Here is a 27,830-nt window from a genome sequence, read left to right as displayed (position 1 = left end):
TTTCAATACTTGCACTATGTTGTGTTACCTAACTTAGCAACATTAATAGTTATTAGGACACAACAGTAGTGACTAGGGCACCATGGCTGGCATCGGCACATGGGCCAAGGAGAGAGACAAACAGCTCGAGTTACTGCTCATCGCTACTTAATGATCCTGGTTGGATTGCATGGATTTCAGAGGACTGGATAGATCAGTCTTTGGGATAATGCCCAACATGGTCAATTAGCTTGTTAACCCACAAAGCTAGCAAACTGTTGAAGAACTTCTGTTGCCAGCAGAATCATATGCTATCGCGCTAAGGAAAGTGGGGCTGTGCTTCTTGTTGGCAGGTTATGGTGTGATAATCATTGCTCGCTGTGCAAAAGCTAAACCAACCAGCCAACATTCTGGCCAAAATTCTGAGTTCATCATACATCAATTGCATTCATACCATACAATTTAATAAAACAAAAGGCAGCACAAAAATGTATAAATATAAAGTTCATTGAGTATAGTGTTTAGAAAAATAAGCTCAGATCATTTCAGATTATAAACAAAAGGTCATGTAACAGTACAGACACAAACCAGATTATACTTTAAATCTAATATTTAAAATATCTTTGGTATACCAAGGGCGAACACAAAACACTAATACATGCTCAATGTACCATCACCAAGAAGTTAGTGCAGTATAGATGTTTTCGCTACCCATATCCCTCACACTGTGTTTATATATAGACACATTCAAACCAATGTAAAATGTTTATAAAGCTTCATGCCAAACCTACAGTACAGTAAAACAGACTTTAAAATCAATGTATATAACTTGCACTGGCTAATAAAACCTTCCCTTTAAATTAAAACCCCTTTAGAGCAAGCTATAAAACTTTTACTAACAAACGTATAGGTACAAAAAAAACATAACTTTTCCCCATGTGCAGTCAGATAAGGAGGTGGCAGTGAAATATTACCACTCAACACACTATAATTTCTGGGGATCAACAAAGATTTTATCCAACAAGCATTTAGAATAGGAAAACTGAATGTAGAAAATTCACAACACACCACGTACTGCCTCAGACCTTGCATGGGTCAAAGTTCAGCAATTCAAAAAAAATTAAATTAAAATGGATAACTAATATTTTATGCAAGTTCCAGCTGCTTCAGGTTAATATTAGAGCACACAAACCCAATATTAACTCACAGTTGATATTAGCAGAAATATGGAGTATCACTTGTGGAATAAGAAATCCTGTTCAGCTCCCTCCTTAAACAGTCTGCAGAGCAGTTTATTAAAAACTTCAGTAATTTCCACCAGTACTTCGATAAAGCTTTTGATTTTTTTTTTGCATGATAGTAACAATGCGAGGATCACAAAAAACTTTGTTCAAACCTCCTGCTGATTTAGTCATTTGCTTTGGGGAATTTAATAATCATATAAAAATACTTCTCATCCAAATAATATGAAGATTGTCTCAACATACAAGTCAGGCTTTCACATACCAGAAAAATCATACTTGGCTACGCTTCATACACACTTGGCTACACTTCATTCTCGCTTGGAGAAGAATAGGATTTTTCTATGAACTGCAGTGGGTTGGACAGGTTTTCAAATGCCTCACAGTGCTTAAAATATATCAAAAGCACAGGCACTGTATGCAAAAAGGCGCATTAAGATAATGAGTAAATTTGCACAAACAAATGCAAGATGTATACATAAAAAGAGTTACAGAATATTCATTTCACAAAAAATACAGCATTTGTTTCCAGTTTTGGAAAAGCTTCCTGCAAGGTACACAAGCCACAGAAGGGAAAAATAATTGTGGGGGCAGGGGAGTCTGCTCCAACATTTCAAGTATTATGCATTAAAAACTAATGATAACAGATTAAGGCATGTTGAACATAAGAAGTGTTTTTGATGTGTAGTGATACTAACATGTTTCATAGCACATACTAACAGACATTCTTGCCTTTACATTAGTGATCAGAGGATGCACTGTAACTGGCACAAAGAAAAGTTAAACTTGAATTCAGTAATATGCATGATAAATTTCTAAATGGGAAGAGTTTACTTAATGAAAATTGATTAAACATTAAAATGCTTCTCTGAAGGAAAAGATTAAACCACGTGTATTGCATACAGGAAAACTTGGTCTGTGGTAGATTGCAAAGTAGTAACATTTCAAACAGTTGAAAGGACATAATAAACTGCAGGAGCAAAGCTCAAGTTGTTTATCATCATCTCAAGATTAAGATGTTACTGCCATGGAATATATCCAAAGTATTGCTCTACTTAATATATAGAACTGTAATTTTTACTGATAGTTATATTTTGCTTGCCACTATAACATGACAGGCAGAGTCTCAAAGACAAAAAATTACAATTGAAGTGATATTACGCCACGTGATACCTGCATTTATCTTGCTGACGGAATGACTACCACAACTTCTACAGGAGCATGCTTCAAGGTTGTAGCACTACTGAGTGCAGAAGATATTACAAAGCATGAAAGCTCAAGCAGATTATGAACATAATCTGAAATGCTTGATTTATTACAACCCGACTGTGCAAGTGGAGTGCTAACATGTATGTAATGCATTTTAAGTCCCATATATAATATGGCACATATATAAAGCTTACCCAGAAACAAACATACTCATTTATACAAAAAAAATTCAGCTCACATTGATGTGGAATCCAGCAATATATCTTGATGCAGCAGGATCTGACTTGAGAGAGTGAACATTGGTGGCAGCTGAGTATCATTGTCTCAGAACAGATTGTCACTGCACTGGAACAGTAACCAAGGTGACACCTTGTGACTCTAAGTTGATACAGGGTAGAAATTGATCTTGGGCGGTGGCACAGATCGGCCATGTATTATACACAGTGCTTGATATTTAATTCTATTTGATGCAATGGAACTGAACATCGGGTGCTGCGTATAGTGGGTGACCAATCTGATGCCATCAATTTAGTGCCACCACGTGAGACAGGTTTCTGCCCATACATATTTTTAAATTAATTTTGACACCAGTTGTTTAAAAAAAAGTGACAGGCCTGGTTTGCCCAGATGAATGGTGAACTATGTGACTGTGTTTCTGCTAAAATGCCAAGGCACTCAATCAATGCACAGGAGCTCTCTATTGTCTAGGTCATTGCTGGCAAAGTTTAAGCATTTCAGCAAGAAAGCACTTCATTAAGCTAACTGCATGTAAGTAGTAAAGCAGCAAGATAAAAAAATAAAGTTTCTCTGTGTTATTATAATATTGTGGAGTAGTACCAATTTGAGATATTCGCTTTCTTACACGTTCCACCTAAATTAATGTTTTGTGCAGGTAGAAAACAGGAAGGGAATGGTGCACTCCCCATCATATTTCACAGTACTTGGACTTTAGGACATTTAAAAATAAAACTGTACATTGCAATTGTAATTCTAGTGATACATCTGTACAGTCCATATTGATTGTCAGTTATTGGTCATATAAAAGACTGTCAAGAAAGTTTGCTGTTACAATTTTGGGAAATTTTGTGATAAATTGTTTAAAAATCTGCAAAAACAATAAATTACATTTGAAAAGTGTTACCGTGTTTTTTTGGGAAATGTAGTGTTTAATAAAATGAGGTTTGTGGCTATGCGCCTCTGGGCCAATTTATGACAAGTGTACCTGAAATATTATCATGTAATGTTTACATTTGCTAACGGTACACTGATATCAAACCATGCATATAAAGCAATTGATACAAGAAGAAAATCCCATTAGTACAGACATAAAACTTTAAGACACTAACCAAATCTTAATTTTGTGTTATGGCTGCCAATACCAGAGTTTTATGCCATATTTGAACTTGGAAAAATAAATACCAATTTACAGCTAAGAATTCAAGATTCCAGTAAAAAAAAATGTGTAACAGATAATGTTCGACTACCTCAATCTTCTTCTATCAGTTTCTTCCTTTAAATTATGAAGTAGATAAAATATGATAATAGAAATACTTCAGTCTTTGGTTATCTAAATGCAAGGACGGAAAATATCAAACTGTCCCATTTTCATTAGCCAGTTGCATATTTGTAAGCAATTATATGTCACTGATATCTTCATCCATAGGAACATTTTGAAGTTTAGCTAGTTCCTTTTCTTCAGTTTCGAGTTCTTTGCAGACATTGTTAACCACATCATTCATAACATATTTGGATTTAGAGTCCATTACTGTCAGGTGATTGCTAGGTTTGTTCTCTAAAACTACCAAGTAGTTTTCTTTTACTGGGGGGTGAAGTACTGACACATGCCCACTACTGTATTCATGTGTTTCTTCTGTAATGGGATTTCTAACTTTCTCTTCGCTGTCAGAAGCACCAAGACCAGTTTCAGTTACAGTCTCTTGGCCGGAGTTTGAAAGTAGGTTACAGTTCTGGAGTGTGGCATACTGACTGTTGGCCATTGACACTACAGGAACTGCATTCGTGACGGCAGTAGGCAATTGTTGATCACAATTCAAAGGTGCAGTAGTTGACAGTGGCAGACTCACTGTGAGGCTGAAGCTCAAAGTACTTGATGTGTTCAGCAGATTTGAAGAAGTCAAAGGCAGATTATGAGGCAGCCCTGTATTTACCAGAGTTGAGGCTTGAGTCTGTAGGGTATTTCCAGGTTGGTTCCCAGGAGATGTATTAATATTCAGTTGATTATTTCCATTCACTGACATCAATTGAGAGAAAACAAGACCCCCTTCCAATGCATCTTGCTTTACTGGGGCCACAGCCTGTCCTGAATTAGGTAACGTGCACATTACTGCATTCGGCGGGAGAGTGGCGGCCAAGAAGACCTTACCTTGCTGAAGACTGGCTGCTGTACCACTTAGGAATGTTCCTCCGTCTGAAGTGTTTGTTATCAAAATGTTTCCTATTAGTCAGAAAATAGTATAACTTTTACTGAAGTGTAAATGTATTAGTAGTCTATTAAATAACAACATGTACATACTAACCAAATTTAGTCAGTAAATGTTCATAAGTATACAAACAGCGTACTGATTTATGTAATTGCAAATATTCTCTGCTTTCTGGCAGGAGGGAAGAATAAAAACCACGTTTACACAAAGCTGCTGCAGAATTTGTTTTAGCAAACCGAATTTAGTCCTCAGTGGATAGATGATACCCAGCATGAAGTTGCGGTTATAAGCATTTTTAAAAAAATTGTTAGTGCATGCAACAAAATGCTATTGTGCTTTTAAAAGCAGAAAACAATTTTAGGTGACCTAGTTTTGCTTACTCCACAGAAAGTCAAATCAAGATAAAAGGTGTGCCACTTGGTCATTACGCTCTCAAAAATGAATTAGCATTCTGGTTCAACAAGCTTAAAATTATCAACCTGTAATCGGTAGAAATGATACCAACATGAAAATGGCACTTTCAAATTGTATGTTTAACTGACTCTTCTGTAGATACTGCCTGCATGAAGCACTCTGACACAGCAGTGTCACCACTTATTCTCAGCCGGCCTCATTTGTCAATGCTGCTTTTGCCAGGCTTGAGGATTAAATTCCCGCTGTCAGTATTTTAGCGAAAACAAAGTTGATGCCAATATAAAACAGGAAATTCAGCTTTCATCTAATGTTGCTGTTACATATACTTTCCATTGTACAGCTGATACTATAATGAAGCAAGATAAATTCATGCAAACATTAGAAGCAGTAGAAAGATAGAAGTGATATAAACTCCTAATTCAGTGAACACTTGCCATCTACAAGACCTTACTTCCCGTTATCAAATTTGAATTTTCCATGATAAATTCCTATGTCCAAAACTATAATGTAAACTTGCCACAGTTACACTCCCACTAATGTGGGTCCTGTAGCATCTTAGATTTGCACCTCCCAGCTTATATAGCAGGGAATCCACATTTCCACTTCCTAAACTGCCTTATTTATCGAGAAATAAGAATATTTAAAAAAACAAATTGACACAGAGTCAAAGAGAATATACCAAGAGGGGTGACTGAAAGCTTGTTCAAAGAGGTAGGTTTATAAGAAGGAATGGCCAAGCGCTTCAGGGATGGGGTTCCAGAGCTTAGAGCCACAATTAATTAAGAGGGGTGGGGAGGGTGAGGAGAGGGGGGTCACGCAAATGTTCAGGGTTAACAGGAACACTGAGTTTTTGGGAGAGTTGTGGGGCTGTAGGAATTTACAGGGATTGGCAGGGGCAAAGCCATCAAGGATTTCAAACAAACATGAGGACAAGAATCTCCTCCCTGTCCAACTCACTTTTCCCAGTGCTGATCATGTGGACTTAGTCAGTGGTCCAGCTATCACCATCCCTCTGCACATCACCCTCCAAAGGTCCAAACACCTGTGAGCAAAGCCCTTTCAATCCATGAGCTTACCGTGAATTATTACAGCAACGTCATGGCCTTGAGGGAAACCTGGTGGAAGGGCGATGACACCTTCCCCTTAGACGAAGTCTCCTCAGCTCATCACTTACCCCTCTCCAGACTATTGTGGTGGTGATGTGGCTCCTATAAGCAAATCTCATTTTGGTCTGTCACCTTACTCCTCTGGCACTTTCTCCTCCTTTGAGCATCTCACCTCGTTTCTCCCCTCTCATTTAAAATCCCAGCTGTCTTCCACCCAGGCAAGTACCATCCAATTTTCTCAATAAGCTATCTTCACTCCTTTCCTCTCTGCCTCTACACTAAGGAGCTTCTCCTCTTGATGATTTTATCCTCCTTCTCAATTCATCATGTTCTCTCCCCTCTCAGTTCACTGCCCTCCCTTAATTTCAACCTTCTTGTAAACTCCCCAACCCATATTCACAGTTCCGCCTCCCCGCCTTGACCTTATCATCTCATAACCTCGCCACTCCTATAGTATCGATCACAGATAAGGCCATCTCTCAACACTTTTTTGTATCACTGTCCGCATTGATCTTGGGCGGTGGCACAGATTGGCCATGTATTATACACAGTGCTTGATATTTAATCCTATTTGCTGCAATGGAACTGAACACCGGGTGCTGCGTATAGTGGGTGGCCAATCTGATACCATCAGTTTAGCGCCACCACGTGTGACAGGTTTCTGCCCATACATATTTTTTATTAATTTTGACACCAGTTGTTTAAAAAAAAGTGACAGGCCTGGTTTGCCCAGATGAACAGTGAACAATGATTGTGTTTCTGCTAAAATGCCATGGCACTCAATCAATGCACAGGAGCTCTCTATTGTCTACCGTCCAAGATCAATGTGGACAGTGATACAAAAAAGCACATCCTAATTCTCCCTCCAAACCCTACCTTCAGGAAAACACTAGTTCAACTTACAACTGCACACAAATCTATGTAGTCTTTGGCCCTCTGCTTACCATGATATTTCTGCAGCTACCAATCTGCTCAATTACACCCTGACCTCCACCTTCAATGCTCTTGCCCCCATTAAAACCATTACTCTCTCTCGCCCTGGTCATTCCCACGTACACCCCTTATTACCATTCCCTTAAGTACAAAGGTCGCAGAGTTAAGCAGTTATGGCAGACAACTGTTTCAGCTATTCACTGCCAGGCCTGGCTGAACAACAAAGCACTATCAGGCCTTGCTCTTGTCTGCTAAAACTGCTCACTATTCCAGGATTATCCTGATATTCAAAGGCAAGCCTGGGCTTCTTTTGTCTACTGCAAGCCTGATTTCTTAAACCCCTCTTCCCCATCTCCTCCACCCTTATCTCCAACAAGTGAGTGGTTCGTAGATGTTTTTGTTACTACAATTGAGACCAAGGTCTTGTTGCACAGTGGGCAGTGTCTCTACCTCTGAGCCAGAAGCCGGGTTTGAGTCCCACTCCAGGACTTGACCCAAGAAAGGTGTTTCTTAACATGACTAAACAGGTTAACTGTCAACCTGTACATCCTTTCCACATGCCTATTGCAGGGGGTAAGAACAGGAGAGATTCCTGGTCAGCCGTGTTTCTGCTTGCAGTCCCAGATAAATGTGGAAGGTTAGTGGCAGGTAGGGCATCCACTTTTAAAAGCACCCGCCAAACCCAAAAAAATATCAACATCAAGATGATCAACCAGCAATTTAGCGATCCCATGTAACATGGGGAAAGCCAGAGGAAGACAAAAACTATGACTGAGGCCATCTGATCAGATGCCACTGCCACTTCACTCCCTTCCACAGGAACGCAGGACTAAAGGGCAGGATTAGGCCATTCGACCTTTCAGGCCTGCTCTGCAATTCGATAAGATCAGGCCAATCTGGTTGCCGCCTCAACTCTACTTTCCTGTCTGCCCCCCATAACCCTTGTCTATCAAAAATTTCTCTCACTCAGCCTTGAATAAATTCAATGACTCAACCTCCACTGCTTTTTACTTTCTCAAAGAGCTCTAATAATTAGTTAAACATGATTTCCCTTTCACAAAACCACTTGACTCTGCCTGATCACATGATGATTTTCTAAGTATGCTGCTATAACCTCCTTAATGATGGATTCTAGCAATTTCCACATGAAAGATGTTAGGCTATAGGTTCCTGTTTTCTTTCTCTCCCCCACCACCGCCGCCTTTCTTGAATACATTTGCTATTTTCCAATCCACTGGGACCCTTCCAAAATCTATGGAATAACTAATGCCTCTACTATCTCTGCAGCCACTTCTTTTAAGACCTGAGGGTGCAGGCCATCTGGTCCTGAGGACTTGTCAGCCCTTAGGTCTAATAGTTTCCCCAGCGCCTTTTTCTGAGTGAGGGTGATTGTTTTAAGTTCCTTCTTCCCTTTCTTATCTTAATTTTCAAGAATCTTTAGGAAGTTTTCCAAGCCTTCTCCAGTGAAGACAGACATAAAATACCTGTTCAACACCTCCACCATTTCCTTGTTTTTCATTACTAATTCCCTAGACTCTCTCTCTAGAGGACCAACACAAGCTTTAGTTATCCCCTTCTTATTTAAATACTTGTAGAAACTCATTACTATCTGCTTTTTATAATTACTAACTAGCTTTCTCTCTCACTCTAGAAAAACAATAAAGAGGGAGAAAGTAGTCATCATTTGCTGGTTCTTAAAATCAGACCCATTTTCTGATTTACCTTTGCAGCTTTGTACAGTGTTTCTTTCAATTTGATACTATCCTTAACTTCCTTATTTAGCCACAGACAATGAATTCTTCTAAAGGAGTCTCTCTTTCTCCCTGGGAAAGTTATTTTTGCTGAACGTTATCAAGATATCCTTAAAAGTCTGCCATTGCATCTCTACTGTCCTATCTTTTAACCTAGCTTCTCAGTTCACTTTAGCCACTTCTGCCTTCATACCCTTATGGTTATCTTTATTCAAGTTTAAACATTAATCTTAGACCCACAATTCTCTCCTTCAAACTGAATGTGAACTTCTATCATGTTATGATCGTTGTCACCTAGAGACTCTTTTACCATGAGGTTATTGATTAATCCTGTCTCGTTGCACATTACCAGGTCTAGAATAGCCTGCTCCCTCGTTGGTTCATGCTGCTCTAAGAAATTGTCCCAAATACATATTACGAACTAACTTTACCTTTGTCAATCTGATTAACCCAACTGACATGTATATTAAAGTCACCCATGATTATTGTGGTGCCTTTCTTACAAGCCCCATTTATTTCTTCCAGTGTACTCTGTCCTACAGTAACTACTGTTAGCGGTCCTGTAAACTACTCCCATAAGTGACCTCTTACCTTTCCTATTTCTTGCCTCTACCCAAAATGATTCTACACCTTGATCTTTCGAGTCAAGGTCATCTCTCACTTCTGTACTAATGACATCCTTAATTAATAGAGCTACCCCACCATCTTTTCCTAGCTTCCTATCTTTCTGAAATGTCAAATATCGTCCAACATTCAGGTCTCAGCCTTGGTCACCATGCAACCATGTTTCGGTAATGGTTACCAGGTCACAGATCTTTATTTTCATCTGTGCTAACAAGTCATTCATTTTGTTATGAATGCTGCACACAATCAGATACAGAGCCTCTAACTCTGTCTTTTTACTATTTTCGCGACCTGCTATTGCACTCTTAAGTTTGTACGCTCTGTCCCTTGCTGCCATACTCTGGTTAACATTACCCAAATCACTATCCTGTTCTATTATCTCATTGATTCTCTTTCATTTACAACTCTTCTCACATGACCTCTTTGGCCTGGTGGGCTAGGGAAACTTTACCCAAGACTCCCACCTGCCCTAGTCCTGAACTTACATCTTTCTTTAGTGTCTCTCCCATATTCTCTCATGCCATCTCCAAGCTCATCTTGACCATTAAATCCACCTTCCTACTCTCTTGATCCTATTCCCAATAGACTACTGACCACCCAACTTCCCTTCCTGACTCCCATGTTAGCTGACATTGTTAATGATTCTCTCTCCTTAGGCGTTGTCCTCTCCTTCGAATCTGCCATCACCCATCTCCTCAAAAGAACCGATCCTTGACCCCACCATCCTTGCAAACGGTATCCTATCCCTAACCCCCGTTCTGATGAAAGGTCATGATCTGAAGCATAAACCCTGTTTCTCTCCCCACAGATGCTGCCAGACCTGCTGAGTATTTTGAGCATTTTCTGTTTTTATTCCCCATCTCTAACCGTCTCTCCTACTACTTGTAGGTGTTGTTGCCTCCCAAATTTGTGCCCATCTTTCCCAGAACTCCATGTCAGAATGTCTCCAATTAGGTTTCCACCTCCAACATAATACTGAAACAGGACTTATTAAAGTTATAAATGACATCCTATGTGGCTGTGACAAAGATAAACTATCCCTCCTCATCCTTCTCGATCTGTCTACAGCCTTTGACATAGTTGATCACACCATAATCTTCCAATGCTTTTCCACCATCATCCAGCTGAATGGGACTGCACTCACCTTGTTCCATTCTTATCTATTTAATCATAGCCAGAGAATTACCATTACACTTCTCTTCCTATTCCTGCAGTGACTCCTGGTGTCCCCCAACAATCCACCCTTGACCTCCTGGTTCTTCACATTGGCACACTGTCCCTCCAGCAACATCATCTGAAAACACACATTAAGTTTCCACATGTACACTGACAACACCCAGCTTTACATCATCACCACGCCTCTTGACCCCTCCACTGTATCTAAATGGTCAGAATGCTAATCTGACATCCAGTGCTGGGTGAGCAGAAATTTCCTTCAATTATATAGTGGGAAGGCTAAAGCCATTTTCTTCAATCCCCACACAAACTCCATTCCTTTGCCACAGACTTGATCCCTCTCTGGCCGACCGTCTGAGGTGGACTGTTTGCAACCTTGCTGTCAACTGATTTTGAGATGAGCTTTCAACTGCATACCCAAGTCGTCACAAAGGCCTCCTATTTCACCCACTGTGGCACTTGCTGACACAGCCCTGCCTTAGATCTTCTGCTGCTGAAACCTTCATCCATACCTTTGTTACTTCTCTACTTGACTATTCCAACACACTCCTGGCTGGTCTCCCACATTCCACCCTCTGTCACCCAAAACTCTGCTGCCCAGATCCCAGCTCGCACCAAATCCTTTTCACCCCTGTGCTCATTGACCTACACTAGCTCCCGGTTATAGGAAACACCTCAGTTTTAAACTTCTCATCCTAGTTTTCAAATTTCTCCATGGCTTTGCCCTTCCCTAGCTCTGAAATCTCCTCCAGCCGTAGAAGCCACTAAGATATCTAGTGCTCCTCTTTGATGCTCTTCTTGAGCATCTCTGATTTTGATTCCTCCACCATTGGTGGCTATGCCGTGAAATTCCTCAGCCCTAAGCTCTGATATTCCCTTCCTAAGCCTTTCCACCTCTCTATTGTACTTTCCTCCATTAAGATACTCCTTAAAACCTACCTCTATTCTATGACCAAGCTTTCAGCCATCGATCCTAATATCTCCTTGTGCGGCTTGCTGTCACATTGTGTTTTGCAATGCATCTGTAAAGTGTCTTGGGATGTTTTATTACATTAAACCTGCTACATTAAAGTAAATTGTTGTTAAATTCAAGGTGTTGGTGGCCAATTTGCCAATATAGGTCAACGCATACAGGGGCGATGGGTGAACAGGGCTTAGTGAGAATTAAGATACAGGCAGCAGAGTTTTGGTTGAGTTCAAGTTAATGGTGGATGGAAGATGGGAGACAGGCCATGAAAGCATTAAAATAGTTAAGTGTGGAGGTAAGTAAAGCATGGATGAGAGTTTTGGTAGCAGCAAAGACAGATGATATTTCAGAGGCAGGAGTAGACGGACTTGGCGAAGGAGAGGATTTGGGGTCTAAAGCTCAGTTCATGGTCAAGTAATATACCGAGGTTAGAAACAGCTTGGTTCAGCCCGAGACACTGGCCAGAGTGGAAGATGGAGTGATAGAGTGAGTGGAGTTTATGGTGGGGCCTGAAAACAATGGCTTTGGTCCTTCCAGTGATTAATGAATTAATTTGCAGCTAATCCATAAAATAGGTGTTTAACATGTAGTCTGACAACACGGAAGCTCTGGAGGAGTCAAGAGAGGTAGTGTTGAGAGAGAACTGGATGTTGTGTCTTTGCATGAAGTCACCAAGAGGCATCATGGATGAAAAAAAGGAGATAGCCAAGGATAAATCCTTGATGGGCTCTGGAGTAATGATGTGGGAGCAGGAAGAGAAGCCACTAGAGGAAATTCTCTGGGTGCGACAGGAAACATAACAGAACCAGGGAACAGCTGTCCCATTCAGCTGGATAATGGAAGTGTCATGAGGGAGAATGTTGGTATGATCAACCACTCAAAGGCTTCAGAGATGTCATGAAGGGTGAGGGAGGATAATGCACCATGCTCAGTCACACAGGATGTCACTTATGACTTTAATTAGGATTGTTGGAGTACCATGGCAGGGTGGAAAACTGATTGTAAAGGTTCAAACATGGAGTTGCAAGAAAAGCAGGCACAGATTTGGAAGATGGCAATTTGGCAATGCAAGTCAGGTTGGCAATGAGACACTAATTTGCAAGGAAAGTGGGCTCAAGGTTATGTTTTTTGAGGATGATGATGCTGGAAGGTTGGATAAGAAAGGGGACAGCATCAGAGGACATAACCACTTAAAATGCCAATTAACATGAGGGCCAGGAAGGGAAGTTGAATCGTCACCAGTTAAGTGGGAACAGGATAGAAATAAAGGTAAGCAGGCCTCATGGACAAGAAGAGTTGCAGAGAACATGGAGATAGACAGGAGAAAAATTAGAGAAGCATGTGGATTCAGGGCTAGGGAGCAGACCGTAGCCTGGTTGACAAGGGGAAAAGGAGGGGTGTGGCAGAGCCAGTTGAATGGATGGTCTCAATCTTAATGAGAAAGAAACCCATGAACTTTTCACATTTGTTGCTGAGAGTGCAAGGGGTACATAAGAGGATTTTATAGAGTTAGTTGGTAATGGAAAAAGAAGCTTAGAGCTATCTTTGTTTTCAATATGATCCTGGAGTAGTGAACAGTTTTGGCGGGGAGAACAAGGCTGGTTAATGCTTGATGTGGCCCAGGCATAACTGCGATTAACAAGATGATGAAGAGCATTGAAAATTCTAAAAAAGAATTTTTAAAATTGAAGTGTTGGGAATGGTGCCATTGTAGGTCAGTGAGATTAGGGGTAATAGGCAAGTGGGACTTAACATGGTATAGGATAAAGGCAGATTTTTGGATGAGCTGAAGTTTACAGAGGATTGAGGATGGGAGACACGCCAGCAGAAACTGGAGATGACAATGGCCAGCATGAGGGTTCAACAGCAAATGGGCTAAGATAGAAGTGGGCTGGTATTGTTAGGGTGGAAGTAAGCAGCTTTTGTGATGAAGAGGGTATTGGGCTGTAAGTTCAATGCACAGTCAAATTGGATGCTAGGGTTGCGAACAATCAAAACGACAAAAGGGAAACTGGATGGAAGGAAAAATGAGACCAAAAAAAAGTATTTTTTCTTAACTTTACCCCATGTTCCTCTGAGAAAACAGGTAAGTAATTTGCTTCAATCTTTGCAAACCTGCAACCTGTTAAATAGAAAGTAACACCATTCTAGAATGACTTTCCCTAGTGTTCAATCACTTCTCATGGGATGGAACAAGGAGGAAGACAAAAAGAGTGAATAACAGAGGAGACAAGGAAAAAGCTAGAGAGAAGAGAAAGAAAAAGGAGCGAGAGGAAAGAAAGTGATTAAGAAGAAAAAGAGAGAAAATAAACAAGATTGAATAAAAAGGGAGTGGGTAAGATATTTCAGGGAGTGGAGGTAATGAGTATCCATGATATTTATCCCACCAAAGACTCAAAATCTCTAGGAAAGGAAAAGATAAAATTAATTATACAAAAAGATGATACACAACAAAGAGAGGAATAAAAATGGAATTTAAACAGCAGGAATGATACCCTGCTTCATGCCTCAGGGGCCGGAATGGCTTCTGTTGTACTACCTGTGCGACACTGTTCTAAATTACTATCACTAATACAGATGAAGTTGGAACTGAATAAAATTTAAACTCTTGACAACAGAAAAATTGAGCTAGCACCCACAATTTCAGCACATTTCAAGGTTACCCAGGGTAGTTATGCGCTGAGAGATGTTAACTCTGTTAATTATAGGTGCTTACGGTAACCATTTTGTTCATGCTTCTAAGGCTTTAGTGTATATTATCCAGGAAACATTATGCATCTTAAGGCAAGCGACAAAAAAAATGTTTTATTAAAAAAAAATTGTTTGTCCTAGTTGTAATTTATGCATGCAGGCAGATATTTAAACTGGTTCATGGTACACAATGAAACAATTTGCCAAGGACAGTAAAAATACTTTTATTTATTTTAATTCTATGCTCTTTAAGATTGCATTAGCTTTTATGTAGGCAGCAGCTATATGTGGACTAGGGTTGTGAACGTTTACACTTCTCCTATTAGGGAGACTCAACTCAGTAAGGTAGGTCCATAAAGTGATCCCCCGCACCCGCCCCATATGCAGTAGAACTATTTTCATTTGTGCCAGTGACTAAAGCATAACAAATGCACATCTGCAAGCTTGTGCATGTTCATTTGTTTAAAATTCACAATTATCACTTTATTTTTCTGGCACCAGTACTTCTCTGTTGACTGGGGAAGGGGAGTACAAGCCAGTTATTATGTAAACTCTACCTTTGGATTGTTTTGAAGGGCTACATTCAGCCACCACTTTTGCATTTGCCACTGGTAGCATGGCTGTTCTCAGGAAGCTATGCAAAACTGCCGCCTGAGGGAACCCTGCTCATCAAATGCCAAATGGCACAGTTTCATTTGTATCATATAGTGCACAGGATACCAAAGTCAAGGCTGAAATCAGCAGCAGTGCTACAATGTAAAGGCCATTGATTATTTGCTATCTGTGCACCACCAGAATGCAGAACACAATGGACTTATTATTATAGGCCATGGAAAGGTTACCAGAAGATTTTGCTATGGTTATAGGTATGACCATGGGAAAGTATTTCCAATTTTTATCCAGTGTCAGACAAGCAATCTCAGATTGCTAAATACTCTTATTAAGGACCCAACAGAACTGAAGTTAGAGCTCTCAACTGAAAAGGACAAGACATGTAATAGCCAATTTTCAAAGGGTATGGCATCCTGCAAATGACCAATGACTTTCGCCCAGTGACCTTGCCATGTGACTAAATCATACAGGGTGGTTGTAACTCTGCAAAGGACTTTGTAAGGTAATTGGTATTCACTATGCAAGTACTGAACTTATCACATTTTTAGCATATTTTACAGATTTGCTTCTTTTGTGCTGTAAAATTCACATTGCAAGGGTTAATTGTGCAACACAACTTTTTTTGGAGGGGGGGGGTGGAAAAGACGTTCACAGGGAAAGTTGCAAAACAGGCCCTCAACTATTCCAAGATTCAGTGGGGATTTTTACAATATGTACAAGTCTGCCAGCCTAAATACCAATCCAGTTAAGTAAGCTGATGATGTCTATATGCAGCTGGTCTGCTGCTGTGGACTGAACAGGGCTTCTATTTTTCAGGCATAGTGCTTCTCAACGTCAATATTCTCATATACAGTCACTTGCTCAATTCAACACATACAAACAAAAGTAAAATACAATACCAATATATTTTTTAAATATTCCTTATTTTTGCTGTAGCACAATGAAACTGAGCTCTGTCAGCATGTTTAAGGAATTGTATATGGAATGCATGCCCAATGTTAAATTGAATTAACCCAAGGTCTGGACCAATCTCTCAGAAAAATCAAAGAAACTCACCCTGTGATGTTGCAGCAGAAACAGACGGCAGCTGCAGTGAAGGTAACCCAATATTTCCATTTACCAGTTGGATGTTATTTTCTGAATTTTGGAGCTGCACAACGCCATACTGGTTTACTTGAGTCGGGCCTCTACTAACTTCAGCAGATCCTGGAGATACCACTTCTTCAGAGGTAAGCATGTGTACACTTTCAGTTTTAAGTTCACTGCCACCAGCAGATCCTGGGAAAGGAACAGATGAATTGGGATTGAAAGTCACAGTTGAACAGGACAATGATTCAGTCACGTTTTTAAAATCCTTATTTGAAGGAGAGCAATTCACTAATAACTCACCATTTGAAATACCGTTAACCAGCACACTGGAAGTGGTTCCTATTGGGCTTAAACTTATTGTCTGGGCATTTCCTAAAGACAGTCCATTAACAAGGACCCCATTAGGACCTTGGATAAAAGAACTTCCACTGTAAAACACAGGAGAGCCATTTGTAGTAACAAGGTTTCCATTCAGTAGTATGCCAGAGGAACCCTGGGAGGGCTTCAGTTCCCCGATGTGATGCATGAACATGCCTTCTGTAGGATTATGGACATTGGAGTGGTTCATCCCATCAGATGGATTTGACAATGGACGAGGCGACATATCATCTTGACCCTTGCTGGACTCATCTTCAGTGCTGTGATTACCATCTGATTCACTGTGGAAACAGGTTTAAAAAATACAAGTACTGTTTTATTAATATTTGATGCTTAATAACCATATTTTAAGCTTTCGTTTTAATGCATTGAATTATAATCCACTGTCTATTAAACTTACTGCCCTGGATAAAACATCGTACCATGAAAAAACTAGCATGATAGGATTTTCATAATTCACAAAAAAGCAGCCTCAAGGGTTATGGGGGACAGGCAGGAAAGTGGAGTTGAAATAATAAATAAATTGAAATAATAAAAAATTATAATCAGATTATCCATTATCCTATTGAATAGCAAATCAGATTCGATGGGCCAAATAGCCTACTCCTATTTTTTATGATCTTATGGTCTCAAAGGGGGAAAGCACAATGTTATAATACTGTAGATGACTGCATAAGTAGTCTGCACAATAAAATTTCATTTATTGTAGGTTAGAGGATGCTTAAGCCCAGTGGCTAAGTTCCAGCATTCAATGTTTAGAAATTATATTTTGTAATAAATTATAACGCAATCTAAAAATATATTGATCAACTGCAGTTTTAAGTTCAGTGCCACTAAGGGATCCTGGAAAACGAACAGAAGAACTGTGATAGAAAATAACTAAACAACTCTGAAATTTAATATAATGCTTTTAGAAGACTAAAATTTGAAGACCATTATTAGACATTGAAGCAAAATTCACCAGTTATACTGTATCAAGTACGTATGGCATGAAAAGTACAAGTTACCCCAGCTATACAATTACATAAATATCAGAAGAGGTGCTGCTATAAATTAATATCATAAAATGAATCACTGAAACATCACAATGATGTTCAAACTTGCAGCTGTCCTGGGGAGAATATTGTCCAATGGGCTTGAGCATTAACCCTCAGATTTTGAGAACAATGCTTGATCCAGCTCAGACTGATGGGATGAAGTTTTCCTTTCTGCCATCTCAACATATCCCTCATGAAATGCACTTCACCCAGGGTTGGGAAAGGACTTGTCACATCTCAGTTCATAGTGGGCACAGGGCAACACCCATATAGCATAAAACTAGTAACAGCTTTTCACATAAACTGACAATCTCTCTAAAAGTAGGCCCAGGGACGGATTGCTTTTCTGAGGCTACAGTCACAATTAATTCCCAATACCAAGTAAATGCTAGAGAGACCAGGGGTGGGATTTTGGTCCGGATATAGGAGCAGGAATGGAGGCATGACATGGAATTTCCCAACACTGGCTGCCATGGTCCCAAATCTCATCCATTTTCCTAGAGGTCTGATGGGATGAGGAAAGGCTACTATTCCGCAAGCAGCATGTTAAGTCAATTAAAAAATAAATGAAGGCCATTGATCAGAGGGCTGACTGGAATTTTCCAGTTGGCCTGCAGGTCTCCCACGGTGTCAGGAGCATGAATTAGGCCTGGAGGCTGTCTCTTGGCACCAGACTAGGGTGAAGTGGTAGGGGGGGTCAGCACTCCAAGATCACTTTGAGACCCCTCCACAGCTGCAGCCACAGGCTGCCCGGTGGAGGGGTTGGCCCAGCAGCTGTTCTCATTTTTTAATTTCATTTATTTTAAATGTGGTAGGGGCACCTTAGGATTGAGGTGCCCCCCCCCACCCTCTCTCTCTCTCCTGCATGGGCAGGTTGCAGCTCCTCCCATGCTGGAGGGCCTCCTATTGGCCCTCTAGCTTCAAAGGCCTGCCCACCAATTGACCAATCCAGCAAAAGCTGCTACAACAAAAAACAAAAAATGCTGGAAAAACTCAGCAGGTCTAACAGCATCTGTGGAGAGGAAGACAGAGTTAACATTTCGAGTCCGTATGACTCTTCTTCAGAGAGCAAAAACTTTGTCAGGTTGCTGCTCCTGACACAGTGTGGGATCAGAACCCACATTTGACCGGGTCAGTGGGGTGCCAGCCCAAAATGAAAAATCCTGGGGTGTTCAAAATGGAACAGTCATGTTCCCAGCATTGAAATCTTCACCTTTATAAATAGAGGCAGAGACTACAAAGGCCAGGAAGTTATACTCAGCCTACATAAAATACTAGTTCAGCCCCAGCTGTTTCCAATTATGAGGATCACACTTTATGAAGAACTTGAAGGTTTTGGGTAGGAGGTCTTGTGGCATAGTGGATATTGTCTCTGTCTCTGAGCCCGAAGCTCTAGGTTCAAGTCCCACTCCAGAACTTGGCGGCCATGGAATACGTGTTCATAATGTGACCAAACTAGTCGAGTATCAACTTGTAAATCCTTCCAACATAATGTTGGCAGTAAGAACAGGAGAGATTTATGTGATGAAAGAAGGTGAAGATTTCATGCATCACACATCCATGTGAGGGAAGAAATTGGAGCCTCTACCATCACAATCTATTGCTTCAGACTACAACATGCATGTAGCCACAGCCCACAGTAACTTGGGACTCCTTGGGAGCCAGTTGGCTGGATAGCTGGTGTGGACCAGATTGGTGCCAACATCACAGGGTTCAATCCCTGTTCTGGCTGGGGTTGACTGGGACCTGTCACCTTGCCCAACCCGTGGTGGAGACTGCGGCACTTGGGTCGAATCTGCCTTTGGAGAGGTTACAGAAGCAATTTACTAGAATAGTTTAAGAGATGAAGGATTACAGTTATGTCGATAGACTTAGAGCAGAGATTAATAGGAAGTTTTTAAATCATATAAGGCTTATATAGAATAAATAAAGATAAACTAATTCCAACAGCTGAATAGTTGATAACCAGAGAGCACAGATTTAAGGTGGCTAGTAAGAGTACCAGAAGCAACATGATGAAAATCTTGTTTTTTAAAGCAATGAGTGGTTAGGATTTTGAATGCACTGCCTGATAGGATGGTGGATACAGGTTCAATAGTAGGCTTCAAAAGGGAATTGGATAAAGAGAAAAAAGAGCTAACTGGTTAGCTCTTCAGAAGAGCCAGTGAAGGTTCCGTGGGATGAATGGCCTCTTTCTGTGCTATACTGTTTATAATGAGCACCATCCCTCCCATATCCAAATCTGCGGGATGCCATTTAATTTTTGACTAATTTGTGTGCCCACTCTTTTCCTCCACCATGTAAAATCTGATCCTTAATGAGTTGAGGACTGTTGCCAATAATATGGGATGTGCATTTTCACATGGCATTCATTTCCAACTACCTTTGTCGAGCTATTAACCCACTTAAAATAAACAAATTATCATCATGTTAGAATAGAGTACAGAGGCCCCAATTAATTCCACAGTTTTGGTGTTCTGTCCAATAAAACTTTGGTGAATTCCCAAAAATGCAGCAGGTAACTAAAATTTCTTAAAAGCATCAGATAATGCATTTGAAAGCTGATTTTAGAACAGTTCTAGCTATTATTTTTACATTCGATCAAGTACAGTAATTAATTTGGAGTGAAATACCACCATGTCATACCAGAATCTTTTTTACACTTTGGTGTTTTGGGTTTGCCTCCAACATTGATCATTTATTTGGCTGTTTTGTTTTGCCCAAAGATTTTAAACCAGTATCCCTTATTACACATGTAGGCTGTGTTGTGTAGATTAAAATATCCAGCTTGGGCGTTATTATTGAGGTACAGAGACTTTCAATTAACTACACTGACTTTCCTTATTGTTTGTGGACTACTAATGACAAAGGGTCATAACTCTGAATGTTAATACATCTTTTCTCTTCAGGAATGCTTACTGGCCTATTGTGTACTTCCAACAATTCCTGCTTTTGTTACAGATTCGCAGCTTGCTGTTTAAGTTATCGGTTATACATCGCCTGTATTTTGTAAATAACATGCGTGTTTTTAAATAAAATTGCAAAACGTCACTGATCACCGTTTGATCCGTATTTTTCTTTTTTTTAAAAAAAAGTCCTCCAGCCAAACGTACAATCTGAATTTTGATTGCAAATGGCATGTTCGATTATCTTAAGCGCTTACTTAGCCCGAGGGGTGTCTTTCTCCCGCCATCTCGATGAAATAAACCCCGAGAGTGCAACTCAGTATATGCAACTCTTTGACCTTTCGGGGTGGCACCCAGTAAAGTTGCGACTAATTCGTTCTTTCCCAAATTACATCAAAGGGATTACCTCGTGTGCGTTTTGTTTGCAATGAAGTCGGCTTTTTTTTTTGCACAGGATGCCTTTTAATTTTTTTTTAAAAAAAGGGTACAAGAATGGCCCATGAGTCAGGAGCATTAGTTCTATTTGCGGAATCTGACTTCTTCTTTAACAACTGCATGGTGCGCTGCCCGAGTACAAAGGCGTCCTTCACCTCGTTTACTTTACAAATGCCCTCCAGCAGTTTCTTACATCACCATTTGAAATGAATACAGTTCGAGCTTGTCGCTCGACACTACCTCCAACAGGTGCGCACTCCCCCTTTAAACACAAAGCCTCTCAGTACCTTTATGGCACAAAGCGAGAAAGTAAATCCACCACACTGGATCTGTTTTGTTAAAAAATAAGGAGAGGAAAATAATCCACTTCATTCCCCAGCAAAAGTATTTCCCCCCCCCCCCCCCACTCAATATGTGAGATATGAGCAAGAGGGTGGGTGGGGGGAGAGAGAATCGGGGCAAACTTCGCTTTGGAGAAGTGAACTCCGCTGAAATTCGAGCTGAATGGGAAAGACTCAGGTTTCAAAACAAAGCGAAATGTACGACCATGCTGCAAAGCAGCTTAAACCAACCAGAAAAGCACCGGCCCCCTCACACACACACACACACACACACACTGGCTGGAATTTTATTTTTCCCTTAAAAGAAATTACATTCACCATTAAAAAAAAAGAGACTGTTTCTGCTCTTCGATCTCGTTTAAAAAAAAAACTTCCCTCAATAGTTTCCCCTCCCCCTCCCCTCTCCATACAGCAGTGGCTGAAGCCCTGACCCTGTGTAAAGGAGGGGGGTGGGGGGGGGTGTAAAACAAAAAAAATAAATTATGATACTTTCCACAATCCTTCGTGATCCACTGTAACTTGAAAGTAGGAAATAAAGGACTAGATAAGCGCCATTTTGTGGTATTAGGAAGCGCCCCCGACCGGGAAACAGAAGACTTGGGAAGTTTTTTTTTTGGGCGCCTCACCTTTTCGACTGGCTTTCCGATGGGTTGCGGTCTCGCTGGCGCCTGTTTTTGAACCAGTTGCTGACCTGGGTGAGGGAAAGCCCCGTGATCTTGGCCAGATTCCGCTTCTCGGCCGGCGATGGGTAGCGATTCTGCTTGTAGAGCTCTTTGAGCGCGTTCCGCGATCTCTCCTTGAAGCAATAGACCCTCTCCTCGCCGTCCCATATGGTCCTGGGCAAGGGGAACTTCCTCCGCAGCCTGTACTTATCCACAGCCCCCAGGGGCCGGCCGCGGACCTTCTCGGCTTCTGTGTACCGGGCTTTGTACCACAGGTCCTGCAGGGAAGTGTGGCAGGACGCGTCGAAGTTGTGACTCTCCAGAATGCTGTAAAGTTCTTTGTAGCGACTCTGGTGGAAAGCCACCAGAGCCCGGGCTTTCAGGATGCTTTCGTTGCCACGTAGCAGATCGCTGGGAGGCAGGGACCACAAGAACTGGGCTAAGCGATCCAGGTTCCCTCCTTGTTGCAAAGCCTCGCAGACACACGCCACTTGCTCCGGCGAGAAAGTCAGCGCTGCGGCAGGGTTGCTGAGTAACTCCACGGGTACTTGCTCGGAAATCTCCGGGCTGGCAGAAAGTGCACTCACTTCAGGCTCCAGAGTGGCCGGAGAGTCCAATGTGTTGACCTTTGGTTGCAGGCTGTCGTTTTCTTCTTTAATCTCAATTGTGTTCGTGATTTCGTTTGAAGCGGAAGACATGTTGCTCTTTTTTTTAAAAAAAAATTCTTCCCCCTCCCCTCCCCTTCTCAGCCACTTATGCCCCAAAGCCTTCTCTTTTCGGCTGGATCCTGCCGATCAGGTTTTTTCCCCTCATGCAGATAACTATCTCCCGGGGATGATTCTTGTGTGTTTTCAACGTGACGGCGACCCAGTCTGTAGCAGATTCGGATCGTTCTCGATTGATTGGTCAAACTACACCAGAGGGCGGCTCTAGACGAATTAAGACCTGGCCGTTTCCATAGAGACTGTCAATCAACTGAAATTAAATTTCCCAGCACTTTTTCGGCAGGGAAAGTACTGGATAACACTCTGATCTCTGTTGAGTTTCCTTCTTTTCTGTCTCCCCAAGTCTGTAGTAACGATTCCCCCCCCCCCCCCAAAAAACATGAAAAGGAACATCGTTATTAAATAAAAGTTTAATTATGCATTGTTTTTCGATCGTTTGAAAACTCTGGGCCAATTAAGGTTGTCACTCAAAATTAATGAAGGAAATAGCTGTAAATTAAGTTGGGTTGTTTGCATATTTCTCTCACTGCCCATCCACATGTACACGCAAATATGCGTATGTAAAATACATGCATAGTTTATAAACTTTCTGCAGATTATGTTGGCCGCTTTCAAATTTCGCAGCTCTTGTCACAAATTACTCTTCATAACGAACGGTGAAAGGCAAATTTTATACACTCTCCATAATTCGGGCAGCAATTTAACACCCCGAAATAATTTTCACCCATGCAGGAAAATGGTCAGGTGTGCGGTTTTAAAATGCGATTAAACTTAATTATTTCTGATTCGCTGTTTTCTGTAATTTCATGGTAGGTAACAGCAACCACAAACCACGCGTGTGCTGTACTTCAAATGAGTTTTACTTCCCGAGGTTGACTCTTGCCAAGTTCTGCGGGGTATTGGTGGGTTGTAGTACCGGCACGTCAGGGGTAAACAATGAGTGCAAATGTGCAGCAAATGGCAAAAACAGCGGGTTCTCAGGTGATGAAACAACATTCCAGTTAATGAGCAGGTTATCCAGTATTTTTTTTTTCAATTCGATTTCATCCTGATTTTTATTTAATTTGGACTTGAAGTGTTGCTTTCTCTGTTGCTTGATGCCCAGGTTTGGTTTAAGCACTATAATAAAGTTATAGAGTGGGACTTTCTTCAGAAGCCTTTCACATCAACCAATTTTTCTTTACCTTAAAAAATGTTGGAAACCGCAAGCAAGCGCAGGAAATGCTGGAAATACGCAGGAGACCGGTCAGCACCCGTACAGAGAAAATGACAGGTTGATGTTCGGGGCAATGTGCTTCTTCAGAACTGAACTGAAATTGAAACCGTGTTAAAAGAATCAGAGAAGAGGAGGGAATGGGAAACACAGGAAATAACCGATGCAGCAATCATTGAAAAAAGAGTTAAAATCGACTTCTTGTGGCATCTATTCGTTATCTGCCATTTGGCTCATCTCCTGAGTTTGCCAGTGGCTCCGTACCAATCTTAAGTTTCCATTTGTTATTCGTATGCCAATAGAATACATTACCATTTCCTTTACATTCTACTACATTTTAATTTCATATTTTCACATTGTCTCCCTGACATCTTTTCCAAGCTTATTTTATTCAATTTTGTCACCCTTCTTTAAAGTTTAAGAACTTTGCATTTGCCTTCTCCTTTGATTATATTTTTATCATTTTTATTTATCCATAAAATCTTATTCGTAGGTAGTATGCTCTTTCATAGTGGAATATACTCCCACCCCCTGAAATATGCTCACTATTCTTTGACTATCAATGTTTTTTGTCCAGTTTACCTTCCTTCATTCATTTTCTCACACAGCTTTTTTCCAATCTATTATTCTGGCCTTTATGCTATCTGTATCTTTAGCAATCACTATCTTAAATCTCATTATATTATGATTACTATTCCCTAGACGTTCTCCCACACTTACTTCCCTTGTCTGAGCCAGTTAATTTTCCATTAGTAGATTTAACAGTGCTTTCCCCTTGTTGGGTTTATTGCATACAGGACCAGAAAGTCTTGCACACAACATAAAAAAAACTGCTCTCCTTTCACTCTCTCTCCCTGCCAGCTTATTTGGAGGTAGTTGCTATTTCTCAAGATATTGATTTTTTTGCCAATTTCATATATCTTCCTATATATATCTTTACACTATTTGGTGGTCTGTAGTGTACCATAATAGTCTGACTGGTCTCTTGCTATCTTTTATTTCAATCCAGATAGATTTTGGTTCTGTTACTTTGTTAGTTATGTCTTATCTTGCTACTGCCATTATGTTGTTTCTGATTAACACATCTTCCACATATCCACCCCATCACTGCCCAAATAAAAAGACTTGCATTTATATAGAGCTTTTCTGAGGTGAAATGACTCCATTATCCTCCCACTCCTCATTTGATTTAACAGGATTAAGGTTAGGTTTTTTTTAAAGAATTTACAGAGGATGTTCTTGGCTTATTCTGTAAGTGTCCCGCTATTTACGTATCGAGATTGTAGAGAATTACTCAGACATGTTTTCTTAGGTTAAACCAAAAAATGAGATACGTTTATTGAAACTTTACCTGAGCTAAAAAAAAGTAAGAAAAACACAACCCCATTCATATGGTCACACACATTTGTGTGGACCCACACACACACAGACACACACACACAATTGCAGATGGCAGAGAAAGAGGATAGACTTATAAGAATTTTACAGTGATGAAAGAAGAAATGGAGTATATGATTAGCTGTTCCTTGATTGGTCTCGATGTGGTGATTCAATGTTGCAGCCTTTTAGATTAGCTGTTCTCCTGGATGCAGCCATATGAAGCAGATTTCCACATTTTCAGTTCACAGTCAGTTTCTTCTCAGGGTGCTCACTTAACAAACTGGGTGCAGTACTTCCACAGAGAGAGAGAGAGGAGAGAGAGAGAGAACTAGGCACATGGCACCAATAACCTGTTTCATTACAGCACTGTCCTTTTCACTTCTTCCTCTCTTCTGCTTGGCAGGGGTTCCTTTGAAATACCTTGCTGGTTGTATATTCCAGAGGGACTTTAGTTCATGTCTGCTGCAGTTATTGTTTTAGAACAGTAATTGAAGTTTGATATCTCATCTCAGAAACATTTGCAAAGTCTCAGTGTGGTGTGAATAGTCAGGATATGGGGTCTTTTATGCTCCCAAAGGGGTTGATTGTCGATCTTCATTCTAACTTTGTGGAATGCAGAATTGTATTTTGTAGCAGCTCAGCCTGTATGGGCTGTTTCTACTTTTTTAAAAAGCACAATTGTCTTTATAGTGTGTTCCAGTTTAAAATCCAATCAGTGAAAAAATCAGAAATCATATCTTCAAAAAGCACATCCTTGTGACAGTAGTCATTACTGTAATGTTGGAAACTCAGCAACCAATTTGCACACAGCAAGCTCCTACAAACAGCACTGTGATAATGACCAGATAATCTGCTCTTGTGCTAGTGGTTGAGGGATAAATATTTGTCAGGACACAAGGGTTAACTGCCCCGAACTTCTTTGAAATAGTGCCATGGGATATTTTATGTCTGCCTGAGAGGGCAGACAGCGCCTCAGTTTATATTGGATTACTTAGGATATACAGCACAGAAACATGTCATTCGGCCCAAACATTCCATACTAGTGTTTATGATCCACTTGAACCTCCTCCCACCTTTTCTCAAATAAATGTGCTATCATAGCCTTCTATTCTCTTCTCCTTCATATGTTTGTCTAGTTTCCCTTACCTAAACTATTTTCTTCAACCACTCCTTTTGGTAGCGAGTTCTACATTCTCACCATTATAGTAAAAAAGTTTCTTCTGAATTCCTTATTCCTTGGTGACTATCTTATATTGATGGCCTCTAGTAATGCTCCTTGCCACGAGAGGAAACATTAGCCCTGTATCCATTTTATCAAAACCTTTCATAGTTTTAAAGACCTCTATTCGGTCAACTTTTCTTTTTCACGAGAGGAGACCCAGCCTATAAATCCTTTCCTGATATGTATACCCACGCATTTATGGTATTGTCCTTGTAAGTCTTCTCTGCACTCTCTCCAGTGCTTCTATGTCCTTTTTATAATCTAACAACCAGAACTGCACACAGTGCTACAAGTATAGTCTAACAAAGGGCCGATACAAGTTTAGCATAACTTCACTACTTTTCAATTCCATCTCTCTGGAAATAAAGCCTAGTGCTTGGTTTGGTTTTTTATGGCCTTGCTAACCTGTGGTGCAACTTTTAGTGATTGATATATTTATTCTCCGAGATCCCTTTGTTCCTCTACCCCATCTAGACTTGCACCTTCCAAGTAATAAGTGACTTCCTACAAAAATATACCACCTCACATTTAGTTGCTTTGAACTTCATTTGCCAATTATATACCCATTCTGCAAGTTTATTATTGTCCTCTTGTAATTTGTTGCAGTCCTCCTTAGTATTGACTATCCACAAATCACTCACAAATTTAGAAATTGTACTTTTGAATCCAAACCATTAATGTAATTAGTGAACAGCAGTGGTCCCAACACCAATCTTTGTAGGACATCACTTCCCACCTTCTGTCTCTCTGAATAACAACCCTTTATTCCCATTCTCTGCCTTGAAGCCAGCTAGCAATCCATTCTGTCACTTTTCCCCTGACTCCACATTCTCTAGTCTATAATGAACTTAACATCACATCTGAAAGATGGTACCTCCAACATGCAGCACTCCCTCAGTACTGTATTGGAGCACCAGTGCTTGATTTTTTTTGTGCTCAAATCCTGGAGTGGGATTCTGAACCACTGAGCCTTGTGATCCAAAGGTAAGAGTGCTACCAACAGAGCCATGGCTGACACTGCTGACAGAGTGTAGGAGTTAAGGGAAGTTTCTCACACTGGCATGAAGTGAGAAGTCCTGCAGATAACTGTGCTGGGCTATTATTCATCATCTCAATAAATTATTTGAACTCTGAAACTGAGGTATGCTATTAATGTTTGCAAATGGTACCAAATTGCACCAAAATACAGGCTTGTAGAGTAGCCAGACAAATGACAAATGAAATTTAACAGTGAATGGTGAGATGGTTCCCTTTGGTGGAAAGAATAAGGAGGCTTCTTGTTCCTTGGAAGGAAGAAA

At 40.6% G+C, this 27,830-nt stretch overlaps 1 protein-coding gene across 2 annotated transcripts; it reads right to left on the bottom strand.

Annotated features, from left to right (window-relative positions):
- Positions 1-470: 470 nt before the first annotated feature.
- On the bottom strand, positions 471-22,804 carry six4a (SIX homeobox 4a). Of its 2 annotated transcripts, XM_078562270.1 has the most exons (4): positions 21,957-22,804; positions 16,534-16,892; positions 16,201-16,422; positions 471-4,884 (listed from the first exon to the last, which is right to left on the bottom strand). In XM_078562270.1, the coding sequence occupies exons 1-4, from the start codon at positions 22,688-22,690 to the stop codon at positions 4,064-4,066; spliced, it is 2,136 nt and encodes a 711-aa protein (XP_078418396.1). In that variant the 5' UTR covers positions 22,691-22,804; the 3' UTR covers positions 471-4,063. The 2 variants fall into 2 exon arrangements, with proteins under 2 accessions (XP_078418396.1, XP_078418395.1); XM_078562269.1 differs by having other exon boundaries at positions 16,201-16,892.
- Positions 22,805-27,830: the final 5,026 nt, after the last annotated feature.

Source organism: Cetorhinus maximus, chromosome 18, assembly GCF_964194155.1.
Source record: "Cetorhinus maximus chromosome 18, sCetMax3.hap1.1, whole genome shotgun sequence".
Classification (NCBI taxonomy): Eukaryota; Metazoa; Chordata; class Chondrichthyes; order Lamniformes; family Cetorhinidae; genus Cetorhinus; species Cetorhinus maximus.
The sequence above is the reverse complement of the archived record's forward strand: the minus strand, read 5'-3'. Positions and strand labels throughout refer to the sequence as shown.